The sequence below is a fragment of the Pleurodeles waltl genome, chromosome 1_2 (assembly GCF_031143425.1).
Source record: "Pleurodeles waltl isolate 20211129_DDA chromosome 1_2, aPleWal1.hap1.20221129, whole genome shotgun sequence".
NCBI classification, from domain to species: Eukaryota; Metazoa; Chordata; class Amphibia; order Caudata; family Salamandridae; genus Pleurodeles; species Pleurodeles waltl.
The window spans coordinates 731,378,351-731,401,237 of NC_090437.1; the positions used below are offsets into that span (position 1 = coordinate 731,378,351).

Sequence of the window (22,887 nt, forward strand, 5' to 3'; positions counted from 1 at the left end):
AGTTATTAAAGGTCAGCTTTCAAAATCACGGATGAAAATAAGAAGTCATATCGCAGGAAATAGTGTTATCCAGGTTAATAAAATAGGTTGTCCACGTTGTAACTGTATGGGGCAGGACAAACTTTTATTTATGCATCCAGATTTAAGGAATATTATGGAAAAAATAAAATCTATTATCTAAATTTGACATAGGAAATGTGTCTGATATCTTTTAATTTGATATGTAACCGGTTCAACTGTATGCTTTAAAGATTCCACAGTTTTTAAAGCTTTTTAAAGTGGTAGAGGAATTCTACTGGTGTAGGTTGAACTCAAAGACAGGGATAAATCAAACATAAAAGTTATTGATTAATGTAATATTTATATGACCTCGTAAGAAGTGTATAAACTATAGAAAGACTGTCAGAGAATAAAGTCCGTTATTAAATCCTAATAAGGAGTAATAAATTAAAAACAATAAAAATATTTAAAAAACGTATCGCCGGTGCAGATGCATTGCAAGTGGAAAGTTGTGGCCCTCTTGCACACAATCTTGAGCACTCATGTTCTGTATCATCAGTAAACACTAGTTAGTTCAATGATCGGATCAAACAGCAAACACAAAAACCTCCTGAGTCTGATGAGATGGTGGGCAGGGACAGCAAACACACCGTGATTGGTCGGCACTGGAAAGGCATTTTATAAAAGGCGCAACACGTAAAAGGCAAAGAAATACCGTAGGGAATACTCCAAGGGATACATCGATACCACGATCAAAACAGAAATTATGAGCGGCTGTCCTTTTTTGGGGGGCAAGCACCAGTGAGTAACACGCTTTGCCATTACGAGTATTTTCGCTCTCGGTGCCTGGGCATGACACTGTTAAAGATTAATATGTTGGCATTTTAAATTGAGTTCTTTAATTGCCGTGCTATTAAACGAATTCTAAGCACTCCACTTAATTTCCTGTGAGCTAATGTGGACTGTGCCAGGTACACGGACGCAGCACAACCTGATTCCAGAAGCGGCAGTGCTCTCACCATGTCCTTCTCTCTGACTCGTATTCTTTCTCTCCTGCCTTTAGATTTACTTTAAATAAACTAACTCTTGCGGACAAAGGAGGCGAAGATTCGTCGCAGGATGGGATAAATAATGCAAGCAAAGGCGGACGTATCTATGGAGACTATCTGCAAGTAAGTAGAGAGGCCCAGGCGTGGAGGGGAGTCTGCATATGTGAGCATGAACATGTCGCATGTTTTCTTTCTATCAGGGTTTTCTAGTTTTCTAGTGCTTGCCCGCAGCAGTCTGTATCCACACCCTCACCTCAAAACACAGACTCACAGAAAAAGTCAAACTATCTCATAGTACAGCGAATAATTCGACAAATGCAGGTTGAGTATAAGGGGCCATAATACTTATATTGCAAATCATTTACTGTGCTGTCTTTCTACTTTCACAGAAGCCAACTCTCCTTTTAGGATGAGGATCTGGTTCTGTTTGTGAATTAGTAATTGAATGGATTCCTATTTTTACCGCATACAGAAGCATAAATATAAACATTATATTAAATAGGTAATTTTCACCCTAAATGTCAGCATGTGCCACTTCAAAAGAAGATTGGAATTCTAGCAGTGTTATGGGGATACTAACACTAGAGTAAATTAAGAAATATTATACAACTACGAATTTTGAGGCCACATTGAAATCTTAGAAAGTGCGGTGCACATGTGGGCCTATATCTCTCTACCTCGCACTCGCTACAACGATCTGTCACATTTCTCTCATGATGACACATTCAGTCATGTTAAGTAGTGCGCACTTCAATTCGTTACAGATGCAACTGTGGGGTGCTGTCCCTAAATCCTGAGGCTGTGGGGGAGTTTAAGAGCCTTGACGCATGCAAGGAAAACAAGCTCCTCCTACCCCATAATGGCTTAGAGGAACTAGCTATAATTGGGTTTCCGGTGGCCCCTTATAGTCCGGTGCCCCTGGGCAACTGCACTTGACGCATTTGTGTTAGCTGTGTCCCGCCCAAATCGTAACGCCATGAGCTACGCTACAAAAAGTATCACGTTGAAAGGGAAATGTCTTTAGATCTCATTTAGAAATCATTAAGGTTCTAGGCGTCTGGCTCAACATATTTTAGAATCCGTTTTGCTGTCATTTTAACCAGAGGTAAATACAATCATTTGACATGGTTCACGAATAATTTTGTGTAGTCAAATGGAATTTATTCTCGACTTGAATTTTATTTCTATCTACATTTTATAGAATAAGTAAGACCGTGCTCATTGGTAAGAACAGTTATTTCACATCCGATCATTGCTTAATAAAGAATTATAGCACAGCAAAGGAATGGTTTTCACATCTCCCCACAATTATACAATTGAACTTGACCCTCACAAGTTTTCCAGCTTTGTGAAATGAGTGTGTACAGTGTGTGTTTACTCACAATCTTTAATGTAGGGTGGGGTGGTAGAATGATAAAAACGAGTATTACAATAACCACATAACACCATTGCATCCACTTAAGTGAAAAATGGGCAACTATTAAATACATTTTGAATTTTCGCAGACAGAAAAGTACCTTAAGAAAATGAACTTCTACACACTGTAGAAAAGTATCACATGCAAGAAGCCGGTAGCAAGCATTTATAATCCTCGCAGTTTCAATCGGGGTCGGAGCAAACTACGTAAATCATGAAAAATCATACTTTTGTATTTAGCTGATTTTTTTGACCAATGCATTTCCCTTTTTGGCATTTGTAAAAATGATGAACATCACTTGGCAGAGAAGGGATGCTGTTACCACCTACTTTATTCCTGTTTCATTCACTGTTTTTGCAAAAGCTATTTTGTAAAGCGTTAATACAGAGGTATCACCTTTCATCCCGATCTCGTATTAGTCTTCCTGAATAGGGATCGTTGAGACAAAATTAGTAAAAAATCTGCGCATACCTCATGTGAGGTTGGGTGATAACTGGAAATTCTCTAACTTGTTGAGGAAGACATAAATGCCACAGAAAGTCTGTGTGTGAAATTCCTTCACCATAGAGGTAGTATATGCCTAAGAAAGTTCTCCACCGTTTTTAGCACTTCAAAATCTGTAGGTTTCCCATTACCACCCAAGCCTCAACCTGTTCAAAACAGGTTTTGAAAGACTGACTCTCACCAATGCTTCCCAACAGTCCTTTTTTCTGGTATGATGTAAATTAACTTAAAGTACATTACATGCCTTGAGTGACATGTACTGCCAAACACCATAAAATATATCAGAAACAGGAGAGCAGGAAAAACAGCAAGGTAAGAAAAAAATCTGTTGTCCAACATTCTTTTGAAATAGTTGTATTTTCTGCTTTTTTTGTGAAGATATGCATATTGCAGGATAAGAGTGGGCCACTTAGAAATAAGAAATCTGCTTCCATAGATTGATTATATGATTAGAACAAGTTTATGACTATTTAGTGAATCATAAAGATTCCCAGAAATATTCCAAGTGATCTAAAATAATTGTAGATTTCTTGAGGTCTCCTTTACATAAAATATAAACAAGCAGATTTGTCACCACCTGGAAATAATCAACATGCGTTGATCTGATGTCATATACATCTGCACTTGCACATTATTTTTAAGTGTGGCGTTAGCCAAGTTATCTATCTATCTATCTATCTATCTATCTATCTATCTATCTATCTATCTATCTATCTATCTATCTATCTATCTATCTATCTATCTATCGATCTGTATATATATATATATAGATATATATATATATATCTATATATATATCTATATATATATATATACTTTTTCACAGGGGTTTACAGCGAGCCCTCCTAATCCATTTGTATGCTATTGTGTAATTCACATTTTATTCCGTCCAGTACAGCAAACACCACAGGGAAATTGGTCAACCTGCTTTAGCCACTAGCTAACTTGAATGTGAGAACACAATAAAATGTTCCATTCAGTGCCAGAGACTGCAGTGCAAAGTGTGTTTATGAGACAAAAGAAAATATTTGCTGTTAACCAATGTTTCTCTCTTTATACTGGCCAGGACCTGGCATTGCTCCACCAATAATGTTTTACAAAAATCATGATAGGCCTGTTTTACAACAATCATGATAAGTCAAACCAAACATTGATACAACCAAGACAATTGAAGCCAGTGAAAGATCTGTTAGCTTCACCAATGCTTTTTTTGTTTGTGTATGAGAAACATATTTTTCGAAGAGAAGAAATTCCTTCTGCTACATTCCTTTAAAATGACAGTATTCCCGCCAAATTTCCACACTGGGAACTACTTTCTCCATCCTGTATGAATGACAAGGCTCGTAACATAACTACAAATAGTACATAGGTACACACGCTAAGGAGTCTTTAGGTACTTTCCTACTTTTGGAGGATGCCCCACCCTAAAATACACACAATTCCATCCCTAATACTAACTGTGTGACTGTGGCAATTCCATCATACTGGCAAATTTTCCACATTTGAAAGTAAACTTGTTAAATGTAAAATGCCATCAACCCTGAGCCTAATATAGATAGACTAGGAATTTTAGTTCGGAAATATGGTTGCTTTCATGTTTAGGAATGTGACATTTTTATAAATTGCATCTTACACTGGATACCCTGCTAAAGTCAGGGGATAACCACTTGTAAATTTCTAGATTTCCACATATACCTTGCAGAATGATCCCCACCCTCGACAAACAAGCAGATGTGCACCTGGAAAAGGAGTGTGCAAGTGCTTAGCTATTGTACAAACCAAAAAATCATGTTATTAGTGTCAGACAGTACTTAATTTGTGCTCGTTGTTTCCGGTGCTGAGCATCAGCACTTATTTTTGAGGGCTGGGGCTTATTCTTCCATGTCAAGCATTTGCTACGAGCAAAAGACACATATGGGAAAGACAGAGAAAGAGAAAGATGGAAAAGTGTCACAAAGGGAAAAGTTAGAAAGCTGCAAGAGTGAACTGAAGGGGCAGGGAGTGGCTTTAAATGGATTGAAGAGGCCCGCAATAGCTTCAGGATTACGCTGCCTCAGTATTTAAGAAGAAGGCTTTGGGCCCGGCACCTTTTTATTTACAAATTAAGCACTGGTGTCAGACATACACAAATTGTTATCTTCGCCCATTTTCACATACAAATGTTAACCTGGTGGAAAGCCTGCATGTGTAAATTGCACACATTGGCATTATCCAGGATGTCAATTACAGTTTTAGATTCTTTGTGAATCCCTATGAGGTCAACATTGCCAAAACATGTGAGTAATCCTGTAAGAGTGTATTTAAGACTATTAACTCAAGTCCTTTGAGAATTAGTCCGACTTAAATTCATTCTTAACAATACTCACATGTACTAGGAAAATAAAACCCCAAAGGCAAGCCTACCAGCATCAGGTTTAATGCTTTAATGACAGCTTACACAAGTTGTAAGAGAAACTGGCTTACTGGTTGAATGGGAGTGACTCCTCTTTTAATAACGGCCACAATCCTTGCCCGGATGAACTACAAAAGTCACTAAATTAACCTGTGCTTAATCCTCTGGTAGCTTCGCACAAAAGCAGTCAGGCTAAACTTAGAGACAACGTTAAATGTATTTATGTAGCACACAAACTGTAATAAAGTGAAAAGAGAACACAAGAAAAAGTCCACACCAACTTAGAAAAAGAGTACATTTTAATCAATTATTTGAGACAAAAATGACAGAAATTCAGTCAGTAAAACATGAGTTATGAATTTTTAAAGTTTAAGGCAAAAACTAGACTCCAGAAGATCAAAGCACCGACAGCGAACAACTAGTCATACAAGACCAAGTCAACGTAAAAAAAATGTAGCTGACCATGATGGAGTACGAGTCGGATACAAGAAGTGGATTGGGCACAGTCAGAATCCAACTTTGAACTTAGACGAAATTCTGAAAAAAATGTTCTGAGAAGGTAAAGGTCAGGACGGCAAGGCTGCTGGCGCTCTCTGAGGAGGGAGCACCTTCATCGGGGAGCCTCTGAATGAAGTCACAGTGAAGATTTATACATTCGGATGTAGTACTTTTTTCGGGAAGTTGAAAATCTCCAGTGGGATATGGCAGGAAGATGTAGCTGACAAATGTTCCAGGAGGCCAGATACCCCTCTGGTGGAAGACCCCTGAAAACAATTTGCTGCTGCAGAGAAGAACATATTGGGAGCTGCTGTGAATGTCAGGCCGACTGGAAATCCAGTTTGGGCAGATAGATAAGCAGGTTGATGCCAGCCTTCTCTTGGTTCTCAGAGCATCTTTAAGCCCCAAATTTTCTAAATTCCAAGTTTTGGATTTTGGCTATCTGTGCACATTGAGCCCCATCGCCAAGTGCTCAGGACTGGAAGGGCAACAGTTTAAGGGGATAGGACCCACTCAGGCTAAGTCCAGGGGCGGGTTCAAGATGGTTGGAGTCTTTTCTTTTTTCTTGGGACTCTGATCAGAATGCCAACCAACTGGCCCTTGTAGTCACTCTGGTAATCCTGAGTTCAAGTGATGAAATAGGGCCCAAGTAGCAGGGCAGGCCTTTGAGTGTTCAAGGCAGGCTCCAGTCAGCAAAGCAGTCCGTCCAGGTGCATCAAAGCAGTCTTGTGTAGTACACAGCAGGCAACAGCAGCATACAGCCACCTAAGAGTCCTTCCACACGTCCAGAAATTGAAATGAAAAGTGGGTCTGAGAGTCCTACTAGTATACCTAGTGCCTTCTTTGAAGGAGGGGAAGTTTCTAGAGAATTGCCTTTGAAGTGCTTTCAAAAGTGTAACTTAAAATCTGACTTTACCATCAAAGAGGATTTTTAATTATGATTTCTCATACACTAAACATGAAATGTTTGCCTTTTCCCAATCAAAAGTTAGCACTTATTAAATGTAATAAGGTACCCCAATATTACCCCATGGGTGAGGTATGCCTCACAGTAGTGGAAAACAAATAGGATGTTTTCATAATTAGGACACCTAAAACTTAAAAGTACATGTCTAAGCTTTTAATTAAAATGCAGCCTGTCCTATGGGTTATCTATGGCCTATCTTGTGCAATAAAAAGGGAGTTTAAGGCTCGGCTAGGGGGTTACTTTGCAAAGTTGAATTGGCAGTTTAAAACTGCATTCAGGCTGTTATGACAGGCATTGGATAGGTATTAAGGGGCTACTTAAATGGCTGGCACAATAAGTGCTGCAGGCCCACGAGTAGCATTTAATTTGCAGGCCCTCGGTATGTAATATAACACTCTACAAGGGATTTATACATGAATTCAATATGCCAGTCAGGTATAGGCAATGTTTTATGGAGTAAGCACAATCACTTTAGGTGGTAAAGTGCACAGAGTCCTAAGGTCAACAAAAATGAATTTCAGCAACAAATAGAGGGCAAAGGCAAATGGTTTGTGGGAAGAGCATCCTAAGGCTGATAGTTCCAGTAGGTTGAAGTTGCAAGGCTTCCCCAAAAGTCTTGACAGTATTAAACAGCTTTACTGGAAGCCCGAAAGGCAGCACTGTCTCAGATGATCAAGTCTTCTTTAATGCAACAAGGACATTCATGGTCTGGGGAAGCAATGAGGACAGGAAGGTGTCAGTTAAGCAATCTATTTAAACATATGGGCAAATATATAAAACACTTTTGGGGGATGTTGAATTGACCACATCGAGGGAAAGGCAACCTTTCTCCCTGGTATAGGTTTAATAAACTATAGGAATTTTGAATGTATTAGGGGCCACATGTGAGCACGGTAGGTGTATAAACAATACGTGATACTGAAGTGGAAGTGGAATCATTTGTTATCTCATGTGAGTTTGTGTATGAATCATGTAATTACATCGTAGTACTAAAATGAAACAGAAAATGATTTGTGGAGCCTGTTTCTAGTGCTAAAGCTGTCAGTGTCTGGAGAATGCATTGCTTAAGGTTCTAACTGAGGTTTGTTATAAAATTAATGAAACAAATAAAATAAATTAATATTCCCTTCATTGTGGTCACTTGAAACCATTTGTGGGATGGCTCCCCTACCCACTTAGTTTGGAGATAGGATGGCCATGAGGGCAAAAGACAGGCAAGCTTAGATTTAAGCTACATCTGTCAGTGACAGAGTAGGCTACTTTTTGAAGCCCAGGTCATCCTGCTCAGGTAGAACAAAACATTTCCCCACACCTGTGCCCTTTGTCCATTGCTGTAAGCAATCCACATCTTACCAAATCTCACAGTTGAAGAGCCCGTAATGGTCAGGTGAGACTAAACACTGAAAGAAACATTTGGCTCAGGCAGGAAGTTACAACTTTCTAAAAGTGGCATTCTCAAAATAGTAATATGAAATCCGACCTGGTCATTATGTTGAATGTTACATTACTATTAAAATGTGTGATTGAATAAACATTTTTCAACTATCCTAAACAAAAATAATGCATTACAAGACGTTATAATGTAACCCAGTGCTTTTCTACGGTGGAGCCAGCCTTACCACAATGAAAACTAATTTGGAGATTTTCATTGCCAGGTAATGTAAAACATAAGAACACAATCACTGCTTTCTAAATACAATCCACCTTGCCCTAAGAGTCTATTATATAAGTGACTTATAAGTATTAAAAAGGAGGGTTTAGGTCTGGCAAAAGGTTTAGTTTACCCAGTCTATCTGGCAGTTTTAGAACTGCCTACCCAGGCTGCAGGGGAACACAGACATGCAGACATGCTTTGCATTGTCATTTTAAGGGTGCCATAATATGTACTGCAGTCCATGTTGATACCATATACTAGTGACTTATAAGTACGTTAAATATGGCAATCATGAATGTAGCCAATTTCAACATGATTTGGGGGTCAGTGCATAAGACTGTGGATTGGTCAGCAGTGCCCAAATGCATGGAAACAAAAAACTCAGCAGCATAAATCCCCAAAAATGGAGGTGCCTACAGTTGCAATAATAAGGGGAATGTGGATAGAAGTGATTTAGGGAGAGGGAAAAGAGTGAGCAAGAGACCTCACCTATCTGGAGGACTATGAATGAATAACTTCAAATACTGTCTTTACTGTGTTTGTCTCTGTATATTTCCACTCTATGTAAGAGATACAACATCCATTCTTTCCTATTTTGTCAATTATTGTTCTTTATTTATATAGCATTTTGGTTGGATTTTCCTCTGTAAATGGAGTTCATTTTTTTGCATTGGGGCAATTTCCAATTGTACGTATTGCTAAAAGATGTCCCATTCAGTTAATTAATAATTAACAGAGTCTAAATAGACTTTGTACTTTTCCAACTGTTTCATTATTTGCATTGCCCAAGTGTATTTTGATATTTGACTAATTTAACTGTTTTGTACCTTGTTTCCAAAAGGAAGGAGGAGCATAATGTGTTTAGAGTCTTCTCTTTCAAATCATTCTGTAGAATCTGATGAAGTGGAGTGGCAAAATTCTTGAGTTCACATTTAGTTGTACTGTTGCTGCCTTTGGAAGAGGTGCCTATTAGTAAAATCCTACTGTGAAAACTGTACTGGTGATCATTACACAATGCTTTAGTTCTTGAGCACAATGTGGACTTTTGCTCTAGCAGTCCTTCCTATTCCTTAATAATCAGGAGCAAAAGGGAGGGCCCACTGTATGTCTCCAATTGAATGCGTTATAATATTAAAAATGTAATGCTAATACAATTTATGATGTAAGAAAAACATTTGTTGATAAAGTGTTGATCTCTCTGTCACATGGGTTGACATAAGCTGCCTCAGATGATGTATTGTTACCAATTGCCTTAAAAATTCAACTTTATGAGTGGTGATTGTAAAACAGATGATGTTCTTAATAAAGATAATCTACTACAAACATTTTTGGCTCAACACCCTGGAAATATCTCTCATTACTGACCGTGGTGAAAGATGTGTTGGGCGAAAAGGCAGGTTTGCAAAGGGCTAAACTCAGCCACTGGGCGGGTGGGAGGCAAGATCTCAAGAAGCTTAAAGTTTCACTATGCAAAGAGTAATATACCAGGAATGCTAAAGAGCTAAAGGTTAAGGTTGATGAAACTTGCTAGTATATTGCCTAAGCCTACAGGATGAAAAGAAGAACACTCAGTTATATAAATCAGAATGTCTTCAAAATATAAAGAGGCTGACTCTCATAAAGGCCTTAACAATACAACCCCTCTAAGTTATTTTTTTATCTGGGAATTAGGTTTGAATTTAGGGTGATCTCTATATGCAAATATGCCTTTACAATGTTTTCTTAAGGTGTCAACCACCTATGTTGAACTATTTAAGAGTCTCTCTGTGGATTATTAATATTGACATAAGCTAATGCAAACTTTCAAGTGTGGAGATTTATTCATTGACATTTAAGTTTCATTTAGGCTTCACAATTGTAAACATTACACACACATAAAACATACTGTTAATCATCTTTTACACTGCATTAAAGTATGAATGTTTTAATCATACTGTTTTTAAAGAAATAATAAATGTGTGTACTATTTCATCGCATTTTTAAAACACTTTTTAGGTGTCCAATACACAGATGCTGAGAAAGATTTTCGGAAGGCTCCCAAACAACACTAGAACAACTGTCACACACACCCTAGTCACCAGCAGATTGGACTATGGGAACACCTTCTACATCAGGATAGCCAAGCAACTCACTAGAAGGGTATAATGCATCCAGAACTCAGCAGCCAGACTCATCTTCAATCTTCCATATAGAACTCACAACAAACTACATCTCAGGGACCTGCACACAAATATAAGCAATTCATGCTCCTCTTACATATATATGAAAGGTACTACACAACTCAGGGCTCACCTACCTGAATCATCTTCTTCCACCATCTGCACTGTTAGACCTATCAGCCTTAAGGTGGTATTCACCCAAACATTTTGCTTTCCTTCTCCTTTTTGGCTGATCTCATTTTTGCTGGCCCTAGGACTCTGCACACTTTACCACTGGTAGCCAGAGCTAAAGTGCATGTGCTCACTCCTCTAAACATAGTAATATTGGCTTATTCCCAATTGACATTTTGAAATTACTTATAAGTCCCCAGTAAATTAGTATTACATGTACCCAAGGCCTGTGAATTAAATGCTACTAGCAGGCCTGTATCACCGATTGTGCCATCCACTAAAGTAGTCCTTTAAACCTGTACTGGGTCTGTCATTTCAGCCTGTGTGTGCAGTTTTACACTGCAGTCTCACCCTGCAACTAAACAATTTTCCAGACCCAGATCTTTATATTTAACACATATAATTCATCCCTAGGGTAGGTCCTACATAGCCCTCAGGGCAGGGTGAAGAACACTTAAATTCATTTTTGACTCTACCTCTCCCATAGGACAGCACTGGGGCTACCTTATTACATTTAATGGGATGTAATTACTAAATAGGAGCAGGTAATCATGTAGTGAAAAATCCAAATTTATTGTGAAGTCAGACTTAAATTACAATTTTGAAAATGCCACATTTAGAAAGTTGGCATTTTCCTGCCTTAGCCACTTAGGGTGAGATTCACAAGGAAGTGGCACATCAGCTGTGATGTGCCACTTTTCTTGCGCCCCCCTACCGGCACTGAAAAACACCATGGTAGTGCCTTATTTACAATACAGCGCACCCTGGCATACTTTAGGACAATAGCGTGATAATTTATGACGCTATTGTGGTACTTTGCAGGATTCGACTAGAAATAATGGTGCTAATCCTGCAAAGTAAATAGGGATCAATCAAAAGTAATGTGTGCCTCATGCTAACGCCTGCTCCCACTGCTGGAATGCCCCCTTTGCATTCATTATGCATGGCACATGCATAATGTGGCACAAGGGATCACAAAGCAAGCATTGCACCACTTTGTAAATATGGCGAAGGAGAATGGCTTCCTTAACACCACATGAGCGTAAAAAAAAATACACTAGTGTGGTGCTAAGAAGTCCTTAGGGCCTTGTAAATCCGGCCATTAGTGTCTCTAGCCAGTCTCTGGTTCACATGAAAGAGTGTAGCTAGCAGGTGGGCTTTCTGTATTTCTCATAGACAACCTCACACAAATAGAAAGCTAAGGTGTGCCTGGATGGGCCATCACTGGCAGAATGGGAGGGCAGAGGTGGACCCAGTCCAACTTACACTTGAATAGGCTGTGTCATGCCTACATAAAAAAGGACTGCATACTCCATGTAGTTGGTCTGGAACCAGGACAGGGAAGGCAGGATGCATGGGACTTCAAAGGGAATGTCTAGATGCTTCTCCCACCTTTCAGAGCAACGGCACTATGTGCAAATATTGGACCTCAGACACAAACTCTTCAGTTCACTTCTGGACCTGTGGATACTCTGCCAGGTAGAAGGACTGTTGTGCTGCTGAAATGACTGCCACTCTGCTGGACTGCTGCTCCGCTTTGCTGGCCTGCTGCCCTCTTTCCTGGGTAAGAAGAACTGGATCTATATCCGCTGAACTTAGGACCTCAAAGTAACTCCAAGGGTTAGTTAGTTGGCCTCCTGACTAGAGCCTCAGGGACAGAAGGCTTCAAAAACCTTGAAACCGGCTCCTGGACTCTGCCATCTGCGTGTGTACACTGCCAAGGGGTGCCACCCCAGACCAGGACCCTTGGAAGCCTGTCTAAGGTGCTCTGCCAACCTCTGTGGATCCAGCAGAACCAAAGTATCTCCTCTGCTGCACAGCTCAACTCCAAGCAGAATTCACTCATTTCAGCTGCTGAGCGGATCAGTGCTGCCACAAAGACCCACATCACAGCCTGTCACCTTATTAGAAGGGTCTTCTCTGCATTGTGCAATGTATCCTTTACACTGAACTTCACATCACAAGTCCTCCTAAGTGGGATCCTTGACAATGACACATGACCTTGCACTGCATCCTTAATGCATCTTAGAACTGACACATCGATTTGTCTGCTTGACACATCTTCAATGCAGATCCTTGCTATGCTCTACAAATCAGGATTTAAGGCAGTTTGTTCAGTAGTCCTAACTGGGCCCCTGTAGCCAGACTGTGCTCCATCACAGGCAGCCTGAACTTGTAACATTGTCCCATTCTGGCATGATCAGATGTCTACAGTTGGCACTTTGTGTTTGCTGGCACTGTTTTTACTAAAAGGTTTAAACCTGCCTATGTCTGGTTTTACTGATTAGATTTTTGTTGTTTGGTCTTTTTTTAAATAGCTCTATGTTTCTACATCTGTTGTGAGATCTTTCTGTGGTGTATTATCACTGTGTTACTGTTTGAAGTGTTGTATAAATAATTTACACATTGCCTCTGAGTCAAGCCTGATTGTTCTGTGCCAAGCTACCTGAGGGTTGAGCATAGGTTAATTTAGTGTTTGCTTGTGACTTCCCCTTGAGAAGACTTACGATTGCTGCTTGAGAGATGTTTCACCCCTTCAATAAGTGACCCAATTCATTACACACCTAAACACTTCCGCTCCACGGGACTCTTACTTAACCACATCCCATGAATGCACAGAACCACATCAGGAAGCCAGGCATTTTCTTACATCACTCCAAAGCGTGGAAACACCTTCCACTCCACACCAAAGCCTCCTTAGAATTTCTTGAATTCTGCAAAAAGCTGAAGACTTTTCAATAGATTAATCACTGATGTGCAGGGTTAAGTTCATACACCTGCTCAATGCCAGAATACCGTCTCTGGTGATAGTGCGCTTTACAAATTCACATAACATACCATAGCACGAGATAACATAAGATAAGTGTTGGAGGTGGCACGTTCTGGTTGGCTGAGGCGAGGCCCTAGTCAGGTAGAACCTACTACTCCCATCAGGGGGTGGGTGATTACATTCACTGTATAACCTGTGCTCACCCTTATGTACCTTGGCACAGAAAAGTCAGGCTTATCACCAGGGCAACGTGTGAAGCATTGGCACAGCACTACCATACAATAAAAACACTGAACATCACAAAAGAGACTTCACACAAAGTGTATGTAAATAAAGTTTGCATTCAACACACATATTAATTACTACAGTATGAACATCATGTAAATCTGGTCATCAATCACATTTTTGTGAAAACTACATTAGCAGTATAATAATACTTTCTCTCCAAGCACCTCCCTGCGGTGCCAACATGCTGTCAACACAAGACCCACCCTAGCAATTTCCACAAATTCATTGTCACACAATTCTACGATGTACCCTGTTAGACCTGGCATCCTTGACGTGGTCTCCCCTAACTTTTTGTCTCTGCTTCCCAGGTTGGTGCTGTGTGCCGGGCTCTGTTTTTCTTGTTTTTGTTACTCTTGGCACTTTACCACTGCTGACCAGTGCTAAAGTGCAAGTGCCCCCTATGTGAAATTGCATGTGTAATTGGCTTTTCCATGATTGGCATATTTGATTTACTATTAAGTCCCTGGTAAAGTGCACTACAGATGCCCATGGCCTGTAAATCAAATACTACTAATGGGTCTGCAGCACTGGTTGTGCCACCCACATGAGTAGCCCTGTAAACATGGCTCAGATCTGCCATTGCAGTGTCCATGTGTGCAGTTTTAAACTGCCAATTTGACCTGGCAAGTGCACCCACTTGCCAGGCCCAACTCTTCCCTTTTCATACATGTAAGGCACCCCTAAGGTAGGCCCTATGTAACCCCTTGGGTAGGGTGCAGTGTATGTTAAAGGTGGGACATGTACTGATGAGTTTTACATGTCCTAACAGTGAAATACTGCCACATTTGTTTTTTACTGTTGCAAGGCTTATCTCTATCTTATAGGTTAAAATGGGGGCTGCCTTTAAATGTCTTTAAAGTGGAGATTCCCTTTGAGAGCAGATAGAAGTATGGAGTTTGGGATATCTGAACTCACAATTTAAAAATACATCTGTTAGTGAAGTTGTTTTTTAGATTATTAGTTTGAAAATGGCACTTTTAGAAAGTAGACATTTTCTTCCTTTAACCGTTCTGTGACTCTGCCTGTTTCCAGATTCCCTGTCTGGGTTAGACCGACAGTTGGGCTGTTTATGAATCTCCTTTAGACAGTGACACAAAGGGAGCTGGGGTAGCCTGCATATCCTGATGAGCCATCTGTGTTAGAGTAGAGGGAGGAGTGGTGACTTACACCTGAATGGGCTGTGTCTCCCCTCACACAAAGCAATCTCCAACCCCCTGCTGTGTGTCTGGGGCCTGGCTTGGGCAAGGCAGGATATTTTGAACAACAGAGACTTTCGTTTGAGGTTTGCCTACTTCAAAGGCAGAAAGGGGTATACGTAATGGACCAAAAATCCCAGACTTTAGATTTCTTCAAGTTCACTTCTGGATTCAAGAGGAACCTCGGTCAAAGAGAACAGCTGAAGAGCTGAGGAGAAGTGCTGCCCCTTCCTATGACTGTGCTTTGTTAGGCTATCCTGCAGTTGCTGCTTCTGCCTGTGAAAGGGGGCAAAGATTGGACTTTGTTGTGCATTTCTGGCTGAGAAGACTCTCCAAGGGCTTGAACTGAGCTTGCCTCCTGTTCTGAAGTCTCAGGACCATCAAAAACTTCCTCTGCCAGCACCTGGACTCTCAGCCGAGACTCCTGGCCTGCCAAGTGGTGCCCCATTCGGTCCCTGGGCCCGTGAAAGGTGAAGTTGGCAAGGCTGAAATCAACGCACTTAACACTGTGCGGGAACATTTGCGACACACCACCTGCAACACGACTGATAAACGATGGACCACCCACCTCATGGCTAAAATTGATGCTCCACCTGCATCACGGCTGGGAGATTGATGCTTTGTGGCTGGAGAAATGATGCAGCACCTGCTTGCAGTTGCTGATAACAACGCAAACCCCACGCAGTGTGGTTTTCCAACACCGTGCGTCCAGACTTCACACACATTGTCTCTGGGCGTCAAAATAATAGTGTACCTGCGCAGATCCAAGGTGCCCTTTCTGGAAATCAATGAATCGCTCTTCTGCGAGGGAGAAAAACGACACACCACCTACCTGACTGGAGACGAAACGATGCACGGCCTCACTTGTGAGTAAGGAATCGAAGCATTGCTGACTTTTCCCTTGCACGCTCGCCCATGCGTCTTTATTTTTGATGCAATCCAGGTACTTTGTGTAACAACAACGTTTGCATTGTTTTGGTCTTGTTTGATTTAGATAAATATCACCTTTTTTCTAAACTGGTGTGGTGTCGATTTTGTAGTGTTTTCACTGTATTACTGTGTGTTGATACAAATACTTTACACATTTCCTTGAGATAAGCCTGACTGCTTGTGCCAAGCTACCAGGGGGTGAAGAGGGGTTGTCTTAGGAATGTAACTCCCTTACCCTGTCTAGAGTGAGCATCCCTGCTTGGACAGAGTGCAAACTGACTGCATTGACAGGCCCGCTACATTATTCACAGGCTATCATAGTGGGTGACACACTCAGTGCAACGTCCCAATAGTAGCCAGGGCAGTACCTGCCCCAGATGTGGGGTGCAACTTTTTTACAGGGCCCTGCAGGGTACAGCACCTGAACCAATCATGTAAGCAGCCCCTCCTAGCATGTGTAGGCTGGGCACATGCACTTCCTACTGCAGTGCAATGAGTAAGTGACCAGAGTCCTAAGGCTTTGCAAAGAGAGTCAGAAAAAGACCAAGAGGAAAAAGCAAATAAGATTCAGGGAACTCCCCTAAGAAGGGCCATCTTCAACAATAAGTTAAAATAATATTCACTGAATGAAAACCTCAATGACTGGCACTTTGAAATCAGTGTCCCTACTTACAAAGCATCCACCTGCATGAAACCTCCATATATGACCAATTTACTTACCATAGAATGTGTCAAGAGGACTGATGAGTAAGACCTCAGTCCTCATAAATTCAGGACCTTTCAAACTATGAGGCAGTTCTTCCCTGGAGCAACAATCAACATTTTGTGCTCACAACACACACAGCTGAGAAAACCTACCCACCCACACTTCTTCCATGTGGAAAGCAATTAAAAGTGTTTTTTTTTTCAAAATATACTTAAACTAACTCTCTCCTTTACAACTTGCATTCCTGGAAATCATATCTCTTTCCCCAAACCTAACACAAACATTTACTTCAATCGATAATCCACTGTGTTCTTGGACCTGAATTAACCATTTAATTTCCTGAAGGTTACACTATCTAATTAATTTCTGTGTATTCTTCTTCTTGTCATTCAAAGTGTGACACTACCGCTTGATTTAGCACTACTATGTAAAACTGCTAAAAAAAAAATAACTAGGGGCCAGATGCACTATCCCATTGTACATTTGCAAACACTAAAGTATATAAAATTGGAGTATTTGTGACTGCAATCCTGGTATTTCGTATGCATAAAACCCACATTTGGAGTAAGTAAACTTTTATCAACTCTTAAATGGGTCTCTAAACAGTTTACTGATTTGCAATTTGTTACCATATATATCGATGGTTTGTGACCAGAACGGAAGTTTGAAAAGTTAGTGTGTCCCAATTTGAGGTGGTAAATGAATCCCAAAAGGGAATGGGTCCTCACTGAAGATACGTTTTTTGTCCCAAAAAGACTGATTGCAAATTGTGACTGCTTTTTATAGTCATAACAATAGTACATCTGGCCCTTAATGACTTAAGGGAAAAGTAAAAGTTTAAAAATACTGTTATACTGACACAAATCAGCTTAGATATTTGCATTTCGAAGTCAACTCCATATTTACATTATTATACTAAATTAATTTATGAATGCAGTTTCATCTCTATGTATTATGCAGACAGTTGATTCTCTTAGCACGTGTGAAAATGTGGTGGATTGGCACATCTCAGTAGTATTTGTTTTTATCTTTCTTTCGCTACTGCTATTATAGAAAATAAATTATGATTTAATAATTATAATAGGGTTAATTGCTCGTGAGCCATTTAAAATATGCTGATAATGCTAAGGTATTTGTTGTTCTTTTAAATGTTTACATATCTCATCCAATATTGTTTTAATTATGAATAAAAATGTTTAAATTAATCAACGGCAATAGTTATGATATCACTTTACAAAAAACAATGGCCTAAAATGAGGTTTAAAATGAGTTTAGTATTTTTCATATTTTTGTGTTGATATAAACATCAAAAAATCACAAATACATAGCTTACCACTGCTGTTACAATGTAGGTGATTCCTTACTAACATTCAAAGTTCAGTGCTTTTAAATAAACGGTCTTCAATATTGTGACTGATTTATCATACATGCTTTCATATACATACCGTACTTTGGATATGAACTGTCAAGGTATTGCAGCAGCATTTTACATTGGAAAAGGTATATGTGAACTTTCTCATTGTGCCAAGCAGACAATCCAGTATCATAACAAAACATAGGACAGGGAGCACACTTGACCAATGTTTCCACAAACAAGAGAGAAGTGGGAACATATCGACATACAATACAATACAATAAAATACAATACAGTACAATGCTATACAATAAGCATTTGTAAAACATGCAGTTCCTCCCAAGGGAGCGTCCCAGTGCTAGTAGCAGGACCATTCCAAAACAGGCTAACATCCTAGGTCACCAGCCTAAATATTAAACAAATGAGTCTTCAGACCTTCCCTGAAGATCATCTCCGATGGTACAAAATAGAGTGCAACCAGAAGGAAGTTCCAGAGTTTTGCTTTAAAAGAAGCAAAAGATCTCCCACTCCACTTAACCCTACAAACTCTAGAGATGTGCAGGAGCTTCAATGAATTATGTCTCAGGGATTTGCCCCAGCAGTTGGATTTAATTCCACATCTCAAATACTGCTGTCTGTCTGCTCCAAAGCTCTGTAGGTGAAGATCAGTGCTTTGAATTTGATGTGACTAGTGACTGGTAACCAGTGTAGCTGGCGAAGATGAGTAGAAACACAGAATGACATGCAGGAACCTTAAGAATAAGATGTGAATCAGCATTTTGGATGACTGGCAATCATTGCACTAGGTAAGCTGCTAAGCCCAGATATAGGCTGTTTGCATAGTCCAATTTAGAGGTAACTAAGGCATGAACAATGGTCCTCCAGAATGTCACTGGAACCTAATGCAAAATCCTCCTCAAGGACTTTACAGTAGCAAAGCAGCCTGACTGAGACCACTGTGAACTGGGGTACATGAAACAGGGTGGAGTCAAATGTATTGCCCAGGTTTCTCACTCAGGAGGAGGGATTAGGAGGTACCCCCAGCTCTGACGGCCACAAACAGAGAGTCTGGCCAAAAAATAAATAATAATAATAATAATTTTATCGGAATTCAGTTTGAGGCAACTCTCACCCATCCAATTGCCAACTGCTTTAAAGTAGGATTTGAAGGAATTAAAGGTGTCAAATGTCTAATTCTGGAAGGGCAAAGGAGCTGAGTGTCATCAGCATAAAAGTTCACCTTCAGGCCCCACAATTCGACCAAATTAGCAAAGGGCTCCAAATAAACCTTTTAAACAATGAGGCTCAAATCTGAGTCCTGGGGAAGTCTTATCTAAAAAGTTTGGAATTTGAAGTAAACAGAGCAAGAAAACTATAATGAGATCTATCTTCAAGGTATGATTTAAGCCTGGACAGGGCTTTCTCTTTTAGGGCTTTCTCTTTTATTCCAATCTTCTCTAGACTATTCAACAAGATAGAATGTGAGACCATGTCAAATGCTGACAAATCCATTAGTACAACAATAGCTGAAGCACCTTGATCAAAGTTAGACTTGATAAATTGGGAGACATCTCTGTGCTGTACCTTGCCCAGAAGTATTCATTTTTACATTCTTAAAGGGGAAGCAGGTCTCTTGAGGACCCTTTCCCCTTTGTGAATGGGTTACCCCCAGTTTGAAACTAGTGGTAAAATATTACTGTTTTGCAATTGAAATTTCATCACAAAACAGTAATATATACCATACCGATTCACTATTTGACATGGGCACCCTAAACATGCCCCTTTCAAATACTGAATTATAAAAGCAAAATGCAAGTCCATAGCAGGTTACTGAATCGCATTTTGCCTTTTGTACATTGGAAAAAGCATTTTTCCGGTCACAAACAGCCCAATGGACCCAATAGGCCATTTGCAACTAGATAAATGTTTCCCATAGTAGGGTCTGTTTCTTCCCCCTTGTAGTAACTGCAGACTCCAGTCAAGCGTTCAGCAGTTTGTTCAGAATGGGGTTGACAGACAGCAAAACTGACTTCAAGATATCAGGAGGGCAGGAGGCACAGGGTAAACAGGACTTGCATTTAGCCAACAGCAAAAATTGATTCTCCAGCATAATAGGCTCAAACTCTGCCAACACAGGGCCAGCAGCAGGAACCCCCTCCGTCATTGCTTGTGACGCAAGGTGACTGGGGAACTGACTACAGATTACTTTTATTTTATAGAAAGAAAATCCGCAAGCTCCTCGCAAAGGTGAGCAAAGGGCATAAGAGAAATTTTTGTAGCACTCGGGGATAGAAAAGAGTTCACACTACCAAAGAGTGCACGAGGTTTATTAGCAGCAGCATCAATGGCCGGCGCAAAGAACACCTTCTGCACTCTGCAAGAGGATTTGCGGAAACTAGAAAGCGCCTTTTTACACACCAGTTTCAAGTCCCTGACATCAGAGGTTACAGATAATACGGGAGCCTTTTGTCAAGGGTTTCATGTGGTCAATGCTCTACATAGTGAAGTGAAATATACACAATAAGTCACGTTTGTTTAGTCTATAATATCTTCTGTACATTTATGGTTATTGTTTTTCACCTTTCTTGTTAACCACCTTCTTCTTCATTATTGATAATCATCATGTTAGATGTTTTACCCTATCCGATGTCATTCATAAAGGTATAGGTAAATACTTAAAAATGTATTGCACCTTAAAGTTACAACTCCATGCCAGTTAAGCCTCATATTACGCCTTATTGTTTATTCTGTATATTTGCTCACTGAAACATTTTCTGGAAAAAAATCAACAATTACACTAGCTTGGCATCTTGAAGGCTGCCAACCACATTAGGTATTGATAGAACTAACGTAATCTAAATGAAACCCATCACGTAATGAAAAGCTAGTGTGTCAGATTAATCCTACCACTGAACATTTTTTTGGGTTATATTCTCCGATGTGTTACAGTTCAAACATTTTCTATCATTTCTTCTAAGCTTGACAAGGTCCTGAATGCTCAAGAGTTGCAGAGTGAAAAGAAAGGAAACAAAATCCACGATGAGCATCTTTTTATTGTAACCCATCAAGGTAAATCTCTTTGGTTCACATATTCAATATAAAAGTAGTATGCATGGACAGAGTGTATACGAATATATGTGTATTGCTGGAAAATATGATCACTATTAGTGCTTAATTACAAGTGCTATGCGCAAATATGTTTGCAGAGGTCGGAGTTTAAGTATGGATTTTCCCAGATACATTTCGGCCCGTCAATCTTGGAAATATGTTAATTTAAAGCTGCAAACTATGTCCCATTTTTCAAGAATAAAATTATGATTTTTTTTTATCGCATTCGTTAACATTCTACCTCTGACCCAGTGCGATGAAGAGCACACCTCCCAAATGAGGCACTCAGAATCACCACCTTAGCCAAAAAAAGCAGTAATATCTTCCAATACTTTATTCATTCAGATGTCTAATCCTGTACAGATTATTATTGTTGATTATATTTTCTATCTTCCGAACAATACCTATATTTCTATTTTCACAAACGTAGAATACATCATTACTTTCTTGATTAAATAATGACATGCTCAGACATCAAATCCTATTTTGTACGTTAAGAAAAGGAGAAGTACTGATACTCTGAATTTCTTTTTTAATTATGTAAAAATATGTAACATAACAAAAATAGTATCTTTTGTCTGACGGAATAACGATAAGAAATAAGTATAAAATGCAAGTGGTCAGTTTTTAAGTTACTAAGTGCCATTTTTGAGTCAATGATTCTTGCACAGAAACATATACTGATCAAGGGTTTTTCACAGACAGTAGAAATATCTGAGTTTGAGATGGTATATCATGTAACTGGGCAGAGAACAAGCAGAAACAAAGTCGGCAATGTTGCTTTAATGAGTAAAATCTATACATTCCATATGTTTTATTTTAATCATATGATGACTCAGTCAATGATTTTACCTGTCAGCTAAAAACATAAGTAATGTAAAATAATTTGCATCACATGTGATTCCCAAATCACAGAGATTATAATCACACGTATGTATTTTGTTCAACAAAGGCATTTGTTACACACTTATAAATTCCGCCTGAGTTTACAGGAGTGGGTGTGCTAGAACAGTAGCAAGAAAAATGCACTGCAAATTTGGTCAGCATTTTTGTGGCATTCTCAACCATGTAAGGATGACTTTCCCACCCATACGTGCAGAACAAAGCGACAGAAACAGGTTCACACGGTGGGAAAATAAAAAAATCATCTGCTTGTCGCATGTATTGAAAATACCAGCTCTTTATAGGAAGGGGCTATCTCCAGTTTTCACTGTAAAATAGGCATTTGTAGTAAGTCAGCATGTGAGGTCAGCAAGACAAGATTGATATATTCTACAAGTACTGCTCACAGCAAACTCACATTTCTGGTGCTCACACTATGTATGTTCCAAGATATCGTGATGAGTCTGCTATCGAGAGGGGCCCTGCTAACTAGTGGGGTCATAGTCGATCCATGCAACATCACAGGGACCTTTCAGCCTCCAGTTGTTGGTGATTTTAGTGTCCAGTTAGTTCATATTGACCAGCAAAGGAAGGCATGTAAAGAACAGCATCACGGTGCTATCTAGGGCCAAACAGAGGCACTGCACTCGTTTTGTGTCTTTAAAAATACACAAAGCATTGGCTAAAACAATCTGACCTCCAGCACCAAGATACTTGCCGTGCCCACAGGTGAAGGGAAGCAGCGCCCATGGACAGTGACTGCACAGAAGAGAGAGCGATGTGTGCAACCGTGCACAGCAAAGGTAGAGTCTACAGCCGCCCCAGCCAAGCAGCAGAAGCCT

General features: G+C 39.9%; 1 protein-coding gene across 1 annotated transcript in view; it reads left to right on the plus strand.

The window, feature by feature from the left end:
* The first annotated feature begins 709 nt into the window (after window positions 1-709).
* TDO2 (tryptophan 2,3-dioxygenase) overlaps window positions 710-22,887 on the plus strand; it is a 169,119-nt gene continuing 146,941 nt past the window's right edge. The window contains exons 1-3 of the mRNA XM_069243128.1: window positions 710-801; window positions 1,064-1,172; window positions 21,034-21,124. Coding sequence (XP_069099229.1) covers window positions 767-801; window positions 1,064-1,172; window positions 21,034-21,124 — 235 coding nt within the window. The 5' untranslated portion in view covers window positions 710-766. The remainder of the gene's footprint in view (window positions 802-1,063; window positions 1,173-21,033; window positions 21,125-22,887) is intronic.